The 20,527-nt window shown below is 48.9% G+C and overlaps 1 protein-coding gene across 1 annotated transcript in view; it reads right to left on the bottom strand.

Moving 5' to 3' along the window:
* NCAPD3 (non-SMC condensin II complex subunit D3) overlaps positions 1-20,527 on the bottom strand; it is a 54,909-nt gene that overhangs the window by 12,279 nt on the left and 22,103 nt on the right. Inside the window, exons 15-26 of the mRNA XM_056860867.1 lie at positions 18,847-18,981; positions 16,888-17,099; positions 14,259-14,470; positions 12,895-12,972; positions 12,637-12,752; positions 9,756-9,863; positions 8,765-8,877; positions 8,100-8,206; positions 6,740-6,978; positions 5,390-5,469; positions 1,272-1,409; positions 437-570 (exon numbers count right to left, since the gene is read on the bottom strand). Of these exons, the coding sequence (XP_056716845.1) occupies positions 437-570; positions 1,272-1,409; positions 5,390-5,469; positions 6,740-6,978; positions 8,100-8,206; positions 8,765-8,877; positions 9,756-9,863; positions 12,637-12,752; positions 12,895-12,972; positions 14,259-14,470; positions 16,888-17,099; positions 18,847-18,981 (1,672 nt within the window). The remainder of the gene's footprint in view (positions 1-436; positions 571-1,271; positions 1,410-5,389; positions 5,470-6,739; positions 6,979-8,099; positions 8,207-8,764; positions 8,878-9,755; positions 9,864-12,636; positions 12,753-12,894; positions 12,973-14,258; positions 14,471-16,887; positions 17,100-18,846; positions 18,982-20,527) is intronic.

The raw sequence follows: 20,527 nt of genomic DNA, 5'->3' as shown, positions 1-20,527 counted from the left end.
AAACTCGCTCTCAAGTCCCAACTTCAAGCTTCAAACTCTCCGGTTAAAAGACCAGCGGACGGGAGGAAAGACCAGCGGACGGGAGGAAAGCCTGAGATCCTGAAGAGCCACTGCCAGGCAGAGACCCCTGATAAGTCGAAGAACCCTCGCCACAACTCTGCAGAGTAGGCCAATATTATTATCCCCATACGAGAGATGGGGGAGGGTGACACCCAGCAGCATGTCTAAGACCACTCGTGGCTGAAGCGAAATTTGAACTCGCAGCTTGCAAACTTCCCTCTCCTCTGCTCAGGCCTCCCTGACGGGTGAACCAGACAGCTTTGAAAGAACACTGGGGGGGGGGGGGGGCATTTTTGGAAACACCTCCCGATTTCACGTCGGCCCAGCCACTCCCATTGCCGATGTTTCAAAAGCCACAGCCGTACCCAAAACCTACCCAAAACGTTGTGGCTGATCTTAGAGGTGATGTTGAACCTCTGCTCGTCCGTAAAGTGGTCCAGCAGGAACTTGTAGATCCGCATCCGGTTCCCTTTGTTGGCTCGGCCCTTCAGAGAAAACAATTTCTTCTCCCTGTAACAAATGACCATCACCATCATCATCAATACAGGGGGTAGCAGGGGCTTGCCAAGCCCCCACCGGGTCAGGAGCTAACCAGGACAGGTGGAAAGGAAGCAGAAAGAGAAGTCTCCGGCTGTCCTCAACCAGGGCTAGGCTTTTTCGGCCCCGGCCTGGTGGAACTCTCTCAGGTGAGACCAGGGCCCTGCGGGATCTAACACAGTTCCGCAGGGCCTGTAAGACCGAGATGTTCCACCAGGCCTACGGATGAGGGCAGCAACTGTTTCCATCCGAACTGACCCCCATACCTTTTCTTTACTGCTCCTTCCGGGGTTGGCCAGGACCCTGCCTGTCAAAATTCAGCGCCAGTGGATTTTGATTTTGGCTTGGAAATATTGGTTTTAATTAATTAATTGTATGGAACTAAAAAGTTGAGGGCAGCAGGAAAAGAGGAAGATCCAACAAGAGATGGATTAATAAAGGAAGCCACAGCCTTCAGTTTGCAAGATCTGAGCAAGGCTGTCAAAGATAGGACATTTTGGAGGACTTTCATTCATAGGGTCGCCATGAGTCGGAAGCGACTTGACGGCACTTAACACACACACACACATGGAACTGAAGAAGAAGAAGAGTTTGTTTTTATATGCCGACTTTCTCTCCCGCCTGGGAGGAAAGCAATGGCCATTAACATTAAAAGGGGCCGCGTGTTCACTGACCGCTCACTCTGGGAGAAACGGTTGTACTTCTCGTGTCTCTCGTAGCTGTTGAAGTGGAAGATGCATTCAATGAAGTGCTGGGAGAACATTGTTGGATTCCTCTTGAGCAGGAGATGCACCAAGCAGAACTCCGCAAGGCTGTGAGGGGAAAGTGGAGAAAGGAGAGACGTTTCAGGAAGGCTGCTTAAGGGGCATTTTTAGTTGAACACAGGCTGACGGGGATGGGAACATGGGCTCCAAACAATGACACAGAGATCAGCTGGGAGCTGCAGCTCAGTGGAAGAGACTCTGCTTGGCATGCAAAAAGTCCCAGGTTCAATTCCGAACAACTCCAGTTAAAAGGACCCGGCAGGGGGTGACGTGAAAGACCTCTGCCTGAGAAGAATTGGTTTTTATATGCTGACTTTCTCTGCCGCTTAAGGAAGAATCAAACCGGCTTACAATCCCCTTCCCCTCCCCACAATAGACATCCTGTGAGGTAGGTGGGGTTGAGAGAGCCCAAGGTCACCCAGCTGGCTTCATGTGGAGGAGTGGGGAATCAAACCCGGTTCTCCAGATCAGAGTCCACCGCTCCAAACCACCACTCTTAACCACAACACCACGCTGGCTCTCAGTGGAGAAAGGAGGTGTTTCAGGAAGGCTGCTTAGGGGCATTTTTAGTTGAACACAGGATGACGGGGATGGAAACATGGGCTCTGAACAATGACACAGAGATCAGCTGGGAGCTGTGGCTGAGTGGTAGAGACTCTGCTTGGCATGCAGAAAGTCCCAGGTTCAGTTCCCGGCATCTCCAGTTAAAGGGACTAGGCAAGTTAAGGTGATGTGAAAGACCTCTGCCTGAGACCCTGGAGAGTTGCTGCCAGTCGGAGTAGACAATACTGACCTTGATAGATTGATAGTCTGATTCAGTACAAGGCAGCTTCCTATCAGCCAAGGGCACTTTAAGTCACTTCAACTGAGCATTAGCAACTACGGTTGCCAATCTCCAGGTGGGGCCTGGAGTTCTCCTACAATCAGAACTGATTTCCAGCTCTGTCTCTGAGGTAATACCCCATTTATTAAGTGACAGCGATCCTAAGGTTACATTGGCAGTGGCCACATTTATCTCAGTCCTTACATCCCTCAAACAACAGATTTAGAATTATGCAGCTCAAGATTTATGAATCAAGGAACTTCTAAGGGAGAAAGGAAAGGAGACTAGGAACCTACTATTGAATGTTGCATCATTGAATGCCCCATGTTAATACTTATGCTTTGCTTCAGTTGTTTTTAGACTTCTGGTTGGTTCTGCAACCCTAATCCTATCTCATTGTTCATTGAATGTCCCATCCGTCGATTGTATCGACTCACTCGGTGTAATCCGCCTGGAACCCAGGTGAGAAAGGCGGACTACAATAACATAAATAAAACCAATCAATCAATAAGAGCCGCTTTTGCATTATGGCCTCTTTCCCATCTGAACCCGGCTTAACCGCCATGGCGCCGAAGCAACGCGCAAATGTCTTTTTCCCGCCGCTTCCTTATCCAGGGCTCCTTGGAAAAGCTTCCAGGGCCCATCCTGCAATTTTGCTTCTAATTATAATTCAACATAATTAAAGAGAGAAATAAAACAATTGAACCAGTAAACACCGACAGTAATTACAGTGTTTGCGATAATTAACCGGCAGTCACTTGCGCTAACGAGACGGCACGAAGGAGTGCGGGTCGTCTCAGCCCGAGCCTGCGCCGGGAACCCGCAGCGATTCGGAGCACCGTTAATAAAAACTGTGGGCCCCCCTATGTGTGGGCATTTATTGAGGATCCCCTCATCACAGCAGGGGCAGCTTTCAGACATGATGCCGCTCTGTGCCAGGGGAAGAAAGCGCTCATTGCTACATCTCGACAAATATACAGAGCAGGCAGATACCCCAGTGGTGGCGGTGGGGAGGGGGATGGTTAAAACCTTTTTTGCTCCGCAGGGCCCTCAGTTTAGATTAAGGCTGAAGGGTCTGTTACCTGCTGCTATGGAGCAGCTGTCTTATATCTGTATGTTGCTTTGAGCATGGATTGGAGGACAAGCAAGGAAGGGGAGGGGCAGTGGCTCAGTAGTAGAGCATCTGTTTGGCATGCAGAAGATCCCAGGTTCAATCCACAGCATCCCCAGTTAAAGGGACTAGGCAAGTAGGTGATCTGAAAGACCTCTACCTGAGACCCTGGAGATCCGCTGCCGGTCTGAGTAGACCAGTGGTTCCCAAAGTGGGCAGTATTACCCCCTTGGGGGCAGTGAGATTACCTAGGGAGGCACTAAGAGGCAAGAGGGCAGCAGGGGGGCACTTGAGGTGGGCCCCTTCAACTGTGTTGTTCACTAATTTACAACAGATCAAGCTATGGCACCATGCTGGCAAATTTGGTGGAAACTCAGAATTTTTTTCCAGAGCTGGGACCACTGGATCAAGTTCATCAGTTTTGAATAAATTTCAACTAAAAAGTTTTAATTTGATTTTGAATAGATGTGCAATTAATTGTTACTGATTTGAAATTTTATTCTTATTATCTTCTTTAGTGAGCCATGCAAATCCTTATTTTGAATAATGCTTTTTATAGGATAGGATAGGATAGGATAGGATAGGATAGGATAGGATAGGATAGGGGGTGCTAGGGTTGAGTTTGTGGAACCAAGGGGGCCGTGGCCCAAAAGGTTTGGAAACCACTGGAGTAGACAATACTGACTTTGATGGACCAAGGGTCTGATTCACTATAAGGCATCTTCACGTGTTCATGTGTTCAATCAGGAAGGAGGTGACCGGGGAGGGGCAGACTCAGAAGGGGGAATTGCTTTGTGTGGTACATTAGGCTCAGAGAGACAGCGACCAGGGGCCTTCATTGGGTTTCATGACAGAATGGAAATTTGAACCCAGGTCTCCTTGCTTCTAATTCAGCACACCAACCACCACGCCACACCAACACTACACTCACGCTGAGATCTCCCGAGGTATGCTGCCATGGGTTTCTTGGGAGGAATGCGAATGAAATAAATAAATGAAATGGAAAACTGCAGGGTGTTGCTTTTTGATAATATACACAGCACACAATTTTCCAGCAATCATTTGAGTGAACAAAGACTGGGGAATCGAGTGTGGTAACACTGCCACCTACTGGAAGAGAAGTGGAATACAAGACCAAGTTTAAGGCTCTGTGAGGAAGGTAAAGCACAGACTTTTTAGGTCTCCTTTTGAGGAGGGGGTTTCTGCTTTGCCCCCTATTTCAAAGCTATTCCCATGAGAAGAGTCCCAAGAAGGATGCACGTGGGGAAAAGCTGCAACCAAAAAAACCTTCACAGACTTTCCTGGGAGGATGATGACAGGGATATCGGGATTCTCATCAGCTCCTAATTCCTCCCCCGAGTTTAAATTCCTATGCTCTGCTTCCCACACAGGTCACCCCAAAAGCATCTACATGGAAGGTGGGAACGGTTTTGCAAGCCACTGCTTGAATAGCAGTGGCAAAGCCTAAGACTGCATGTACTCAAAGCCTTTGAAATCAAAATTCTACAGTAAGTTTGGATTTTCACCAGGCATTCCTTGCAGTCTCTCAAAGACCTTGAAGAAAAAGTTGGTTTTTATATGCCAATTTTCTCTACCTTTCAAAGAGAATCAAACCGGCTTACAGTCTCCTTCTCTTCCTCTCCCCACAACAGACACCCTGTGAGGTAGGTGGGGCTGAGAGAGATCAGAGAGAACTGTGACTAGCCCAAGGTCACCCAGCTGGCTTCATGTGGAGGAGAGGGGAAACTGACCCGGTTCACCAGATCAGAGTACGCCGCTCATGTGGAGGAGTGGGGAATCATATCCGGTTCTCCAGATTAGAGTCCACTGCTCTTAACCACTACACCACGCTGGCTCTTGAGGCCTAGAAACTTGACATGTCAGACAATTGTCTCCCGGTGCCATTTAATGCGCTTCCTTGGTGCAGTTGTAGATGCTGGAACAAAATAATGTTCCCCCGTTACAAAAACAGATTTTGAGGATAAGCAAGTCCTAGCCTCTGGTGAAGATGTGCTCTTTCATTCATATTTATCCAGAAAATGGAAGCAGAATTCAGCTCTAACTAATTCCTGTTTGGGGCTAACGGTCTTTTACCTGGCAATATCCGGATTTGGGTCCACCAGAACACTGACAAATCTGAAGAACAGAGAGCCTTTCCACTTGACAAATTCTTCCTACAAAAAATGAGAGAAGGGGGGGCAGAGTTAAGGTTTACTTAATGCACATTAGTCTCTCAAAGCAGGAGCATAAGTTCAGATTCAATAACTGTACATACATTAAATTTCCCCCAAAGTTTCTGCTTAAATGAATTTCTTTCCCATGAACCCAGGTTTCCCACAAATTCTACATCTCTAAATGATGCAATGCTAATTATTAATCCATATCTTGTACTCTTCCTAGATTCAGGGCTGCATGCGCTTAGTACTAAATTAGAAGTTGTCTCCCGGCAATCCAAATTCTGCACCACAGCAGAATAAACATTCCCCATCCTAAATATATATTATGGACACTGAGAATTCCACACCCATTTTAATTTGCATCATTTAACCTGCAATGTTAGCTGTTTTGCATATATTCTGGTCTGGCTGGCCGTGGAAGGCAGGACAGAGAGCCAGGTATGGAAGTCCTGCCACAAACCAGTTAGAAGGCTTGGTAAGGTCATTTATGCATGGGTGCTTCCACTCACGTTCACCCCCGGTCTGTCTCGATTGTTCCTTGGAGTTATGCATGAGTTTTCTCTCCATTAGAGATGATCTCACTGCCAGCCCTCACAAATCCTGGACCTTCCCGTTTCTCTGTTAACCTGATTCTTCACTCTCCCCTGAGCTCAGCCTGGGTGAAATCCCTGTGCGTAAGGCAAAGTGTGGGTCACACAAGCTTAGTTTCGCTCACAGCCAATTACAAAGCAGCATGTCCAGAGGCAGGGATTGAAATGCTTCCGGCTTCGTCGGAGCTCTTTCTGAGCAAAAGAAAAAAACAAGGCTTGGATTTCTCCCCCCCCCTTTTTCAGATTGCTCCATTTTTTATGTTGTTGTTCTTAAAATGCTTTTTGGCAGTTGGGTTGGGGGGATTTTCTCTCACAGTAAGCACTACAAGTAAGCCAATGATAAATCAGCATTTCAAGGGGCAGGACTTGATTTGAGCTTGGAGACCGCTAGTGCGTAGATTCCCAACAGGCAACTGTGGGTCCAGAGAGCAACAAACCTCAGATAAAACTCCCATGCATAAATGACCTAAGATACCTAATGTCTGTTTTCCCAGCCATATGGGCTAGAAACTTGTTTTTAAAATAAAAGCTAGGATTTCTCATGAACCTTTCTCATTTAGTGCTCACTGCTGTGGTTATACTCATTAGAGCTGAGTGCAGTGACACACTGAGTTAGAGTTCGGAGAAGCTGATCGGGATTGCGGTTAACAAAGAAGTACGGCAGATGCTGCCCTCACCTGGAGCAGGTTGGTCAGGAGGATGAGTGTCTGCTTCCGGATGAAAGGCTCCGGGTCCTTCAGGCAGGCGGAGACGTCGGGGATGTACTGGTCCACCATGGTGGTGTAGCGGATGCAAAGGTCGCAGATCACTATGACGACGTTGTTGCGGACGGCCATGTCCTTGCACACCTCCAGCTCCCGAGCCAGGGCGGCAATGCACTGCTTCGCCAGGTCCTCTTGCTGGAGGCAGAGCTTGCCTGTCACAGAGGCAGGGGGAATGGTGAGAGGGAGGGGGCTGGGGCTCAGCATCTGCTTTGCATGTGGAAGGTCCCCAGTTTGATCCCTGGGCTCTCCAGTTAATGGTTCAGGTACTCAAGGATGGCCCTGACCTGGATAGCCCAGGCTAGCCTGATCTCGTCAGATCTCAGAAGCTAAGCAGGGTCGGCCCTGGCAAGTATTCGGATGGGAGACCTCCAAGGAATACCAGGGTTGTTGACGCAGAGGCAGGCAATGGCAAACCACCTCTGAACGTCTCTTGCCTTGATAACCCCACCAGGGGTCATCAGAAGAAGAGTTGGTTTTTATATGCCAACTCCCACTTAGGGAAGAATCAAATCAGCTTACAATCACCTTCCCCTCCCCACAAAAGACACCCTGTGAGGTTGGTGGGGCTGAGAGAGCTCTAACAGAGCTGTGACTAGCCCAAGGTCACCCAGCTGGCCTCATGTGGAGGAGTGGGGAAGCCAACCCGGTTCACCAGATTAGCCTCCACCACTCATGTGGAGCAGAGGGGAATCAAACCGGGCTCTCCAGATCAGAGTCCACCAATCCAAACCACCACTCTTAACCACTACACCACGCTTTGCCATCAAGTCACATCAGATGTGTCTTGATGGCAAAAAAAAAAAGAGCAAAGAGGTACAGGGATCTCTATTGACAAACTGGGGGTTAGATTGCCAGGCTCCTGGGGTTGAGATTGCCAGAAAAATCTCACTTAAAAAGCATTTATAACCAAAATATTGTCGAAGGCTTTCACGGTCAGAGTTCATTGGTTCTTGTAGGTTATCCGGGCTGTGTGACCGTGGTCTTGGTATTTTCTTTCCTGACGTTTCGGCAGCAGGTGTGGCAGGCCTGTGTTACTCCTCTGAAGAGGCCTGCCACAGCTGCTGCCGAAACGTCAGGAAAGAAAATACCAAGACCACGGTCACACAGCCCGGATAACCTACAAGAACCAATTATAACCAAGTTTCTAGTCCTCATGGCTGCAGACAAAAGCAGACCTCAGAATCTCAGCTGGTTCCGCTTGCCACACTGGTACCAGGGACAACCAGGAAGGGACAAGGAGGCCAAGCGAGGACGGTGTGCGCCCACCACCTACCCAGTGTAATGAAGGCATGTGCTCGGACAACGGAAGGCATCACAGAACCTCTGAACTGGGACAGCGGCTGAGTTGCTGGGCATTCCTCCTCCTCCTCTTCCAAAGGACTGGATGCTGGAATCAGCAAATCAAAAGCATGAGCTTTAAAGGAAGTACCCATTACATTTTGCAAATTGCAGGCCAATGGGAGGGAAAGTCCTTACATCAGGGTTCCCCAATGTGGTGCCCATGGGCACCATGGCTTGTGCCTGCCCTTTCCCTGACCCCCACTGATCTCTTCAGAAAGTGGGGGGGGGGGGGAGAATGTAAAGCAGGGCACGTTATTAGCTGCCCTAACTCAAATGAAAGGCATTTCTATAGCTGCAACAGCATCCCTAGCCACAGGAGGATCAGAACTGGTAGGTTTCCTTAGTCAGTGTGCGGGTTCATTCCTTCTTTAGGCTTTTCTTCTTTTTATTCCCCCTTCTCTTTCTCCCCCACCCCACCTCAACAATTCTTTAGCAAAACTAAGTTGGGGTATCATGTTTTGCTATGTCTCCTTTGGCAGCCATTTTGGGTTTGGCTCCGCCTCCTGTGCCAGCCATTTTGGGATGATGCTCACCCTCCCCCTCAAAATTTCAAAGGTGCCCGTAGGTTCAGAAAGGTCAGGGACTTCTGCCTTACACTGTTCCACAGCAACAGGACCTGCCAAGATGGACTGAATCAGCAAGAAGATACGTTTCTCTACTTTCGCCGGGCACAGCTGCGCGGCCTCACCCAGGGTGAAGAGACGCCTCACCTGCCAAAGGAGGCGAAACCACGGTCAAAAGGGAAGCGAAACCACACCAACATGCACAGGACGATCCCAGTAAACTATCAAGGCTGGGGATCCCAGGGATCTTACCCAGTTCCACAGGGCTGGTAAGACCGAGATGTTCCACCAGGCCTGTGGTTGAGGGCAGCAGCAGTTTTCCATTAGAACTGGCCCTCCATACCTCCCCCTTCTCTAAGCCTTCCATCATTTAATTTGGGAGCCTGGCTGGGGAGCCGGCATGCAGTGGTTAAGAGAGGTGGTTTGGAGTGGTGGCCTCTAATCTGGAGAACCGGGTTTGATTCCCCACTTCTCCACATGAGCAGCGGACACTAATCTGGTGAATCGGGTTGGTTTCCCCACTCCTACACATAAAGCCGCTGGGTGACCTTTGGCAAGTCATACTATCTCAGCCCCACCTACCTCACAGTGTGTCTGTTGTGGGGAGGGGAAGGGAAGGTGATTGTAAGCCAATTTGATTCTTCCTTAAGTAGTAGAGAAAGTTGGCATATAAAAACCAACTTCTTCTTCTCCTCTCGAGTCGGCCAAGACCCTGTATGTTAAACTTGTGCGCCGTCTGATTTTTAAAATTTTGGGTTTTAACTGAATTGGGTTTTAACTGAATCGATGGTTTTAATTAATGCTGTACAAATTGAATGTTTTATCGTTTTATGGTATGCATTGAGGTGACCCGCCCAAAGCCTGGCCATGGATAGGATAGGATATAAATCTAAAAAAAAAATAAAGTAAATAAAATTTCTAGCTCTGTGCAATTCTCTGTTTAAGCTACCGGCTGGTCTAAAGAAAGGCAGGAACCCAAGAGTTTAAGATTCAAACGAGCAACCGCTATGCCCAGCACTACTTACCAAGACGTCCTCTTGAAGCTGCTCTGCCCCGCCCTCCGTTAGGACGACGCTCGAGATGTAGCTCGCGCATGCCGATACAAGACCCCCGCAGATCTCGTTCAACAGCGTCTGCTTCCAATATGGAGAGAACCGGGGTTTGTGCATGCCGAGGAATCACAGCTGTTATTATGTGTCCCCCCACTTCTTTCCTGTCCCATGTACAAGTCCCAAAACTGGAAAGGAAAAGCTGTCTTAGAGGACCTGACGGACAGGGTGGAAATCCCTGATCATGTGCTTGAGAAGAGAGAGGTTGTTCCCTTTAGTGAAAAGCCTCTTCTGCGAGAGAGCGTTATTCGGAGGCACGACTCTAAGAATCGAGGGATCAGTATACCCAATATTTTTTACGGTTTGACGTTGGAACAAACCTCTGATCTCTAGGAACGCCGGTGGAAATTGGCACAGATGTCTCCAGTTTATGGCTTGGGCGGCACAGCAGAGCCAGGGTGGTGTAGAGGTTAAGAGCGGTGGTTTGGAGCAGTTGACTCTGATCTGGAGAACCGGGTTTGATTCCCCGCTCCTCCACATGAGCGCCGGAGGCTAATCTGGTGAACTGGATTTGTTTCCCCACTCCTCCACATGAAGCCAGCTGGGTGACCTTGGGCTAGTCACATTCTCTCAGCCCCACCTAACTCACAAGGTGTCTGTTGTGGGGAGGGGGAGGGAAAATTATTGTAAGCCAGTTTGATTCTTCCTTAAGTGGTAGAGAAAGTTGGCATATAAAAACCAACTCTTCTTCTTCAACCAGCTCGAGAGTTGTCACAAAGAAGTCTGCCTGCCCGTTCTACTCTAGAGCAGTGGCCTTCGGCTCAAACTTAGAGAGCAGCTAGAGCAGGGATGTTCAGCGACCTTCAACCCAAACTTAGGGAGTGACATCATTCCCCTGGTTCCTCCTCTTCCTGCCAATACAACTGTGAGTCGACACGCCTTCCTGTCATGCGCTTGCAGCTCAGTGGGTCCTGAGCTACTGATACATGCATTAAAGACTGATCTTTAGGGGCCCAGTGGAAGAGTAGCTGCTTGGCATCCCGAAGGTCCCAGGTTCAATCCCCGGCATCTCCAGTTAAAAGGATCTAGCTGTAGGTGATGTGAAAGCCCTCTGTCTTAGACCTTGGTTGAGTAGGCAATACTGACTTTCATGGACCAAGGGTCTGAATACATGAAGCTACCTTATACTGAATCAGACCCTTGGTCCATCAAAGTCAGTATTGTCTACTCAGACTGGCAGCGGCTCTCCAGGGTCTCAGGTAGAGGTCTTTCACATCACCTACTTGCCCAGTCCCTTTAACTGGAGATGCCGGGGATTGAACCTGAGACCTTCTGCATGCCAAGCAGATGCTATACCACTGAGCCACAGCTTCATTTGATCTCGGATCTGAAAACATTGGAAGGATTCTCTTCTAGAGCAACCCCCCCTAACACTTGCAAAAAGAAAGATGATTAGTGGTTAGAAAGTCCTGAGCTGGATAGCCCAGGCTAGCCCTACCTTGTCAGATTTCAGAAGCTAACCAGGGTCGGCCCTGGTTAGCACTTGGATGGGAGGCCACCAAGGAAGTCTAGGGTTGCTTCACAGAGGAAGGCAATGACAAACCACCTCTGTTTGTGTCTTTCCTTAAAAATCCTATGGGTCGGCTGTGACTTGACAACACTTTCCACCGCTGGTGGCTAGAAAAGGATCCTCTAGGGAAGTTTCTCCACTATTATTACAATCGGAGAACCTCTGATAAGCACCGAGGAAACCCAGGTTCTTGGGAGCACAGTTTGAAACCCATTGTTCTCAGGGTCTGGTGCTTTATTGCAGCAGCAAAACCGTGAAGGGGTAGCTAGGTTCTTTCGGAATGGCTCAGATCTTGGAGTCAAACAACAAGCATCCTCCCACAAATTGTTGCTATGGTAACCCACCTGGCTTGTGCTTGCTGAAGCAACCGTGCTACCCATATCATGCATCACCTACTGTGTGGAAGTGCCACGCATTTGCTCAAGCCTGTTTTGGCTTTGGGGTTGTAAGTGGTTTCACAGTGAGGCCCTCCTAATGGAATCTGTGCAAGCAACGCTAATCTTGCAGCTGCAAGGCTAATTACTTGTGTGACCTTGATTGGCGGGACAGGTTACAAGGCATTAGCTTCCGTACGCCTGCATCTTCTTTGCTTTGGGGACGTGCTTGACGTTTCCCTGCTCCCGTGATTGAGGAGTGGCTGTTGAAGACCTTTGCTACTCAAAGTACACACAAAAAAAGCAACCGGCACAGAAAGCCCCCAAAGGGATGAGCCTTTCATACATGAAACCCCTGAGAAATAAACACCAATGGGACCCCTCCTTGGCTGGGCTCCTGCTCATCACAGTATTTTGCATAACGGATAATTGGCCTTATACTAGATGGGCAACAATGTTTGTAGCAACCACACACAGCAGGAGACCAGGAGCGCCTTAAAGGCTAAAGAAACCCTGGCACGGTAGCAGAAGAGAAACAAACAGGGCCTTCTTTGCTGTGGCATCCAAATCAAAAAAAAAAGCCCTCCCATGGGAAGATCGCCTGGCCACCTCATTGGTCGCTTTCTGGTTGTTAGCAAAGGGATAGCTGTTTGGAAAGTGACTGTTGCTCACTGATTATGTATTGCTCTACTGTGGCTCCAAGTTATGGGCCTTTCTGGGGAATGCTTGTCGTTTTCCCATTTTAAATTCTTGTTAAGACTCCAGAGCTGCTTTCTTTAGGATGGGAAATATTAACGAAAGCCCCTCAAGGCAGGGAGGGCTCTTGGCTTGATGTGACTGCTTGTCTCAAGGAGGGAACCCACCGCGAACAACGTGAAATGGCATGCCCCCTATAAGATGTTCTCAGCCTCACCTGCGCTTCCTCTAGGGCATCCGAGGAGGCGTGGCAAAGTTTCTGCAGCGTCTCGACAGCTGGGCTGATCGCTTCCAGGGGGCACTGAAAATCCCCCAGCCAGGATTTGATATCATCTGAAAAGGAGGCCAAAGGCTGAGGGTGAGTTGGTGCTGGGACTAATCGATTCTTTAGGGATCAAGTCACAGTTCAGCTAACAGGCAATGCCATTCCTGATCCATCCCTATCATGACTTTTCCTCCCTCCAAAGATACTCACCTGTCAGCTTGTGCTGGACGCTCCTGGACAGGTGCTTGGCAATGCTGCCAATCACACATAGCATGTGCACCATGGTGTCTAAGTCAGCAGTGCGTTGCCTGGGGAAATCAGAGAGGAGCGTTAAATTGCAGATCTGCTGGACTAGACAAGAGAAAAACACCTCTCCTCTGAATGACACACACGGCTGTCTCCCTTCTGTACTTATTTACTTCATGTATACTTTTCTCCACAGTGGGGACCCAAAGGGACTTATGTCGTTCTGTCAGGCCTGCTCTCAGCAGCCTGTCAGACTGTTTTAATTTCGATTCCACCAGGTGCCTCTCAAGGTCGAACTTGCTAACTACTGAATTCCTGTTCCAGCGCTATCTCCCGTGGGAACGGCTCCTCGGTAGAGAGGGGGGCCGCCTTGACCCGTTGTGACTAATACTTTCCCTTATAGGCCTGCACTGTACTCCCATTTGCCATTCGTGCCAATGTACCTGTAAGCTCTGCATACCTGTATGTTTTCCAATAAATCAGCTCTCTTTTGGACTTTGTCTGTGGATGCTGTTTCTGGGATTACCACGGGGACAAGTGCTTACACGTTCTCCTTTCCTCCATTTTATCCTCACAACAACCTTGTGAAATAGGCTAGACTGAGAGGGTGTGGCTGGCCTATGGTCACACAGCAAGCTTCCATTGCAGAATGGGGATTCGAGCCTAAGTCTCCCTGATCCTAATCTGACACTCAAATGAAGCTGCCTTTATATTGAATCCGACCCTTGGTCCATCAAAGTCAGTATTGTCTACTCTGACAGGCAGTCAGGGTCTCAGGCAGAGAAATTTCATTTCACCTTCTTCCTGATCCTTTTAACTGGAGATGCTGGGGATTGAACCTGGGACCTTCTGCATGCCAAGTAGATGCTCTGCCATTGAGCCGAGGCCTGCCCCACTGGAACCATTACACCACTCTGGATCTCAGCATGTATGCCGGGTGCATTAAACAGAATCTAACACCTTGGCCCAAAAGGGGAGAGGGTCTCACCATGATACCCTTTGGTATGCGGAGCCCCTCAGGGGGTGATACTCTCCCCAACGTTATTTGACATTTATATGCGCCCCCCTCGCCCAGCTAGTCCGGAGTTTCAGGCTGGGTTGTCAACAATATGCAGAATTATTTAGTACAGTGCAACCCTACTGCCTGCATAGAAAAACCAACTTGGATAATTCTGTCTGGCATAGTTTGAGGCAAGCCAAGAGAGTGGGAGCCTTTCCTGGCCTCCTCAGGCAGCCCACTACACAAGGTGGGGGCCACAAGGGAGAAGGCACGTGGTATACCAGGCCAGGGCAGGAGGTCTTTCTTGCACCCGAGCTTCTCAGATTGCTTTCCCGAGATCCCACTTGCCTGCTGATCTCATCCCAGGCGTCGATCACTTTGGAATAGTCCAGCTTGGGGGCAGAGCCAGCCACCTTGGCCAGCAGCATCCAGGCGGGCGAAGCTCGCTCCGTGCCCACGTGAGAGAGGACCCCGTCGACGAACATGGAGGAGAACCGGCCTTGCTTGGACCACACGCGGAAAGCTTTGCTTAAGTAGCGGCTGCGAGAGAGGACAAGGAGAGAAAGCACAGCCCTTAGGACCACTAGGCCAGACTCTGGCAAATTACGTGGGGGGGCTCAAAGCCACTTAACAGTTTATTGAAAGCCAGAGCCTGCTGGAATGCAGCATCGGCTAGCAGCCAGACGCGCCTGAAAAACTAAATTCCAATCCAGTAGCATCTAAGACCCAACAATTTTTTTCGTCAGTATTTGATGAAGTGAGCTTCGACTCAGAAAAGCTCATACACTGGAAAATTTTGTCAAGTCCTTATAGTGCTACCTGACTTGAATTTTGTTCTGCTACTGATGCGGCTCCTGACCTGGATGGCCCAGGCTAGCCTGATCTCGTCAGATCTCAGAAGCTAAGCAGGGTCAACCCTGGTTAGTATTTGGATGGGAGACCATCAAGGAATACCAGGGTTGCTGTGCTGAGGAAGGCACTGGCAAACCACCTCTGTTAGTCTCTTGCCATGAAAACCCCCCAAAAGGGGGTAGCCATAAGTCGGCTGTGACTTGAAGGCACTTTACACACACATACTGATGCGGTTACCCGCTTTAAGCTATCCCAGAAAAAAAAGTTACTGTTCCTCAGCCCTTGAACCACTTGAGAGCCCTTAGCATCAGCAGAAGGATGACATCTGAGTCTCTGCTTGTTTATTGAGGGCTAACTTCTGGGATGCTGCAAAAGCATATTTAAAAATCCAACGAAGTCTTGAATAAAACCAATTTAAGGGAGAGTCTCTGAATCTGAGTTCAATTCCTCCCCTTTTTTGGTGTGCTACCGGGACGGATTTAGGTTACCACACAGCCTGTTCCTCCGTGCTGAAATATCACCCCTCTTTTATTCAAAAAATGCACCAGTTCTCGCCTGTCTCACAGCCTGGAGGCGGTGTGGGGATTGCAAGACACATCTTGGATCCAGCACGCAATCCAGAAATGGGAAAGCATGCTGCCAAGGGGTGCCAAGGACTTGCGCCAGCGTAGCAAATCGGGACACGGCACGACCCATGCATCAGCATCCTATTTCAGAAAGTGCCACGCGCCGTTGACTAATAAACATAAGGTATTTTTAATTGGCATTTGTGTCCTTGTCAATATATATGGATTGGGGGAAGTATGGCTTCGTCCCTTTTACAGCTTCCTACAAGCTCTGGAACGAGACGGGGACGGTATTCTTAGTCACTGACAAGAAGCATATTGCGTACCGGATTGATGACAAATGTTGCGTTCAAGGGCTGCTTCCCTCCGCTGACAGGCTCCTAATGAGCACTCCACAATCTGCTCTTTAAAAAGCACCAGACTAAGGATATGCAAATGGTCGCCCCGGAATTGAAACTGACCCCTCACAATGGGTGTCATCTCCTTCCCCACCCCAGCACCACCCGACATCCACAAGCATCTCCCCTTTATGCACCTCTGGATCTTTCCCCAAGGCATGCAGGCCTGGTCAGTGTTCAGAGCAACAATGGCCCTTCCAGGGGGGCTCCCCTTAAGAACCCCAGCTTCTATGCACAAGCCACACAAAATAAACTCAAGGTGAGCCAAGGGCACCAACGTGCATAATACCAGGAAAGGCGGCTGCCAAAAGCTTCCTCTGCTGCTCTTGGGAAGAGTGGGTTACAGAGCCCTTTGCCAGCTCCGGCACAGTTAAGCCTACTCTGCTGTTCTTGGGAAGAAGGAGAAGGAGAGTTGGCTTTTATATGCCGACTTTCTCTACCACTTAAGGAAGAATCAAACCGGCTTACAATCCCTTCCTCTCCCCACAACAGACACCTTGTGAGGTAGGTGGGGCTAAGAAAGCTCTACGAGAGCTGTGACTAGCCCAAGGTCACCCAGCTGGCTTCATGTGGAGGAGTGGGGAAACAAACCCGGTTCACCAGATTAGCCTCCGCTGTTCATGTGGAGGAGTGGCAAATCAAACCTCACCACCTCCCTAGGCAGTCTATTTCACTGCTGAACTACTCTTACAATATTTTTTTTCCTAATATCCATCCCGTTCCACCCATAATTTATACCTATTTTTGCGAGTCCTATCCTCTGCTGCCAACAGGAACAGCTCCCTGCTCTCTGCTAAGTGACAGCCTTTCAAATACTTAAAGAGAGCAATCATGCCCCTCCTCAACCTCTTCTCCAGAATGAACATTCCCAAATTCCTCAGCCTTTCCTTGTAGGGTTTGGTCTCCAGGCCCGATCATCCTTGTCGCTCTCCTCTGCACCCGCCTGCCAAGATGGAACCCCTGAATTGCAAGTCCGAAGCAGGGGGAGCTCTTTCTTCCACAGCATTCTCCGGCATGTATGAACCAGGCCCGACCCGGGAACGCAGGCCACAAATTTCAGTGGGGCTTGCATGCAAGGAATTGGGTGTGGGTTTGCATGCCAGGGTCCCAAGAGGAAAGGCTCGCGCACGGCTGCCCGCACCTCAGTTCTCGACTCTCTTTCGTGAGCAGTGTCAGGAGGTCCCAGGCCAGGTTCTGCTCGCCGTCCTGAAGTCTGCTGTGCTTTATGGGCTGCAGCAAGAGCTGGTCGAGGCACACCAAGGCTTTCTCCTGCACGGAGCTCTCGCAGTCCATGACGACGGGAATGACGCCCGCCAGCCAGGCCTTCTGTATCAGAACGTCGTCAGGGTGAGACTGAAATGAAAGGAAGCCTGGTTAGAGCTCCGTTTCGAGGCCTTGGGGCCCTGCAGATACAGAGGCCTAGCAAGTGAGCTGTTGAGGATAGAAGAAGAGTTGCTTTTTATATGCCAACTTTCTTGATCATTTAAGGGAGAATCAAACTGGCTTACAATCACCTTCCCTTCCCCTCCCCACAACAGACACCCTGGGAGGGAGGTGGGGCTGAGAGAGTGTAACTAGCCCAAGGTCACCCAGCTGGCTTCATGTGGCGGAGTGGGGAAACAAATCCTGTTCACCAGATTAGCCTCCGCTGCTCACGTGGAGGAGTGGGGAATCAAACCTGGTTCTCCAGATTAGAGTCCACCTTTCCAAACCATTGCTCTTAACCACTACACCACGCTGGCTCTTGATTGAGTATCCCTTATCTGGACTGCTTGGGACCAGAAATGGTCCGTATTTCGGATCTTTCTGTATATTGGAATATTTTGGGATTCTTGCATATACATACTGAGATATCTAGGGGATGGGACGCCAATTCATTTATGTTTTATATACGCTTTATACACATAGCCTGAATGTAATTTTAAACAATGTTTTAAATAAGTTTGTGTACACTGAATTATCAGAAAGCAAAGGCGTAGCTGTCTCACCAGAATACCTGTAACAGCTGTTAAACCAGAGCAACAACAAGCCAACTAATAACGTCAGGCTTTCAGTCTCCACCTACAATGCAATGTACACTGTATTTTATTTTTTTAGGTGAGAGGAAACATTGAAAGCTGGCAGCACGGATTTGCCTGAATGCAGGCTTGAAGGGTCCAGATTTCGGATCATTTCGGATATGGGATATCTGGATAAGGAATACTCTACCTCTACTGATACTGGCTGGAAAGGCACAGAGACCACTATGGTGAAATTCTGCCTAAAACCAGCAGCACCTCTGAAGTCTACCACAGTTCATTCATTCAAATCTTGCAGTGCAAAGCTTTGCACCAGTGGATTTATGGTCCGGTTTCATGTGATTGCTGTAACCAGGATGGCCCAGGCTAGCCTGATCTGGTCAGACCTTAGAAGCTAAGCAGGGTCGGCTCTGGCTAGTACTCGGATGGGAGACCACCAAGGAAGTCCAGGGATACTATGCAGAGGCATGCAATGGCAAAACCACCTCTGAAATGTCTTGCCTTGCAAGCTTCATTAAGGTTCACCAAAAGTCAGCTGCGACTCTATGGTGTCCCCCCCACCCACCCATAATCATGATTTTGTAAGGATGCACAGAAACTGAGAAAGGGCTTCATTCAGACGTCTTCCAAGTTATCAAGCTCAAACAGAAGTTTCACTACTTGTTACAAATGAACCGTTATCAAGAAGCCAAGAGTTCTGCAAAGAGTTTATATTAAGCATATTAAGCCCTGTGTGAGGACTGAGAGCAGAACATTCATTTTCCCCAAAACCTCTCTTTCTTCCCTTCCCTTCTTTCCTTCGCAAAAGTCCTAGCCCATAGGAATTTGCAGAAATATGCTTGAGAGCAAGTGGGTAGCACATGCCAAGATCTCAGAGGCCAGAGCAAACCCAGAATACATTATGCAAAATGGCAAAACCCCCACCAATTAAATTATGCAAATATGCTCTGTTTACATAATTTATAGAGGACAGCAGAACTTAAGCTTTTCTTAGCACGAAACTAAGATCACTGGGAATCACAGTTCCACATTTCCTGCCCCCCCCAACCAGTAAAGAAACTGAGTCCATCTTCCTCGCTCACCATCAAGAGGTCTGTAATGGACTGCAGGGCTTGCTTCCTTACAGAGACCGCAGGGTCACGACACCGATCCTGGAGCGTGGCCAAGTCTTCTGGCGTGCACGGAATCACGTTGTGTTTTAAGATGCTCATGAGCACCTAGAGAAGAGACGAGGCGTGGGCCAAACACAGTAAGCAACGTAGTAACAAAACCCATATATGTGCCATGAAGCCAGATCCAAAGAACCTGTCCTTCACAATAAATCAGTGCGCTTCAACTGAAAAAACTAAACCTTAGAATTAAACTTTCAAGGGCAAGATACACAGATTAACAAAGTCTAGAATAGGGATGTTGAACTCAATTGTTACGAGGGCCAGATATTACATAAATGTCACTTGGCCGGGCCACGCCTCACCAGCCTAGATCGAGAGTGGGGAAGGGGGGCTGCCTCGTGAGTGTTCTCAAGGGGCTGGTTCTGGCCCGTGGGGCTTATGTTTGACTCCTCTGGTCTAGAAGGCTTTGTACTGTCTGCAACCATTCTAAGTGCTCAATTGGAAAACAAATTTCCCCTTATCATGCAGAACCTGTGAAAAGTGGCAAACCAGAAGGAGAATATCTGAAGTACCGCGTCCAAAGCGCTGATAAAATTTAAGAGTGAGAGGGACATAAAGAACATGAAAGCAACGTCCCAAAACAACCTCCCTATAACAAGGGACACCTTCTCTCTCCTGGCAGATACCATCAAAGGCACCAACATGCCGTTGATGTTCCACGGGGTAAACATTACCAACAGGATTGGGGTAACTTGCTATAGGAAGGATGCTTGTGGCAGCATCCCCTGGAAGAACTTAATATGCGTAAGCGCCAAGACACACTCGTTTTAATGATTCATCTCCTCTTGGCATCTACTTGATACCCTGAAAAGGGCAGCTACGGCAAAGAATTCCCTTAAGCGCCATGGTGCCGCCGCCCCTGTTCTGGATATACCCCAACTCAGGACGTGGGGATTGCAGTAAAGTTTTGATACAACCAGACTCAATTTAACTGCAAAATGCCATGACTGGGGTGGGGTGGGGGAGAGAAGTTGGTTTTTTATACTCCGACTTTCTCTCCCACTTAAGGAAGAATCAAACTGGCTTACAATCACCTTCCCTTCCCCACGACAGACACCCTGTGAGGTAGGTGAGGCTGAGAGAGCTCTAAGAGCTGTGACTAGCCTAAGGTCACCCAGCTGGCTTCATGTGGAGGAGTGGGGAATCGAAACTGATTCACCAGATTAGAGTCCACTGCTCCTATGTAGGAGTGGGGAAATCAACCCAGTTTTCCAGATCAGAGTCCACCGCTCCAAACCACTACACCATGCTGGGGTGCGGGTGGTGAAAGGGTTGGTCAGGATCTCCTGCTGAAACAGGGCATGGTGAGCCCCACATTCTAAGACTGACATATGGGGGGGGGGGCTTCTGATCCCCAAAAAGGACAGCCATCTCTCACAATGGGGCTGGAACAAGTTGATCACCCTTACTGTACCAGCTACGGAAACTTGACAGAACCCTGCCCGGCCGACCGAGGGCACGCAACGTCACATTCAAATGTGTGCTAATTCATTTCCTGGCCAGACCAATTCATTACACCATTATCAATATTCTAATCAAGAGGGTTTAAATGTTAAAGACTGATTTATTCAAGCTTACATATTTCATTACA

The sequence above is a fragment of the Euleptes europaea genome, chromosome 14 (assembly GCF_029931775.1).
Source record: "Euleptes europaea isolate rEulEur1 chromosome 14, rEulEur1.hap1, whole genome shotgun sequence".
In the NCBI taxonomy this organism is placed as follows: domain Eukaryota; kingdom Metazoa; phylum Chordata; class Lepidosauria; order Squamata; family Sphaerodactylidae; genus Euleptes; species Euleptes europaea.
Note: the sequence above shows the minus strand (reverse complement) of the source record. Positions and strands in the feature narration are given on the sequence as shown.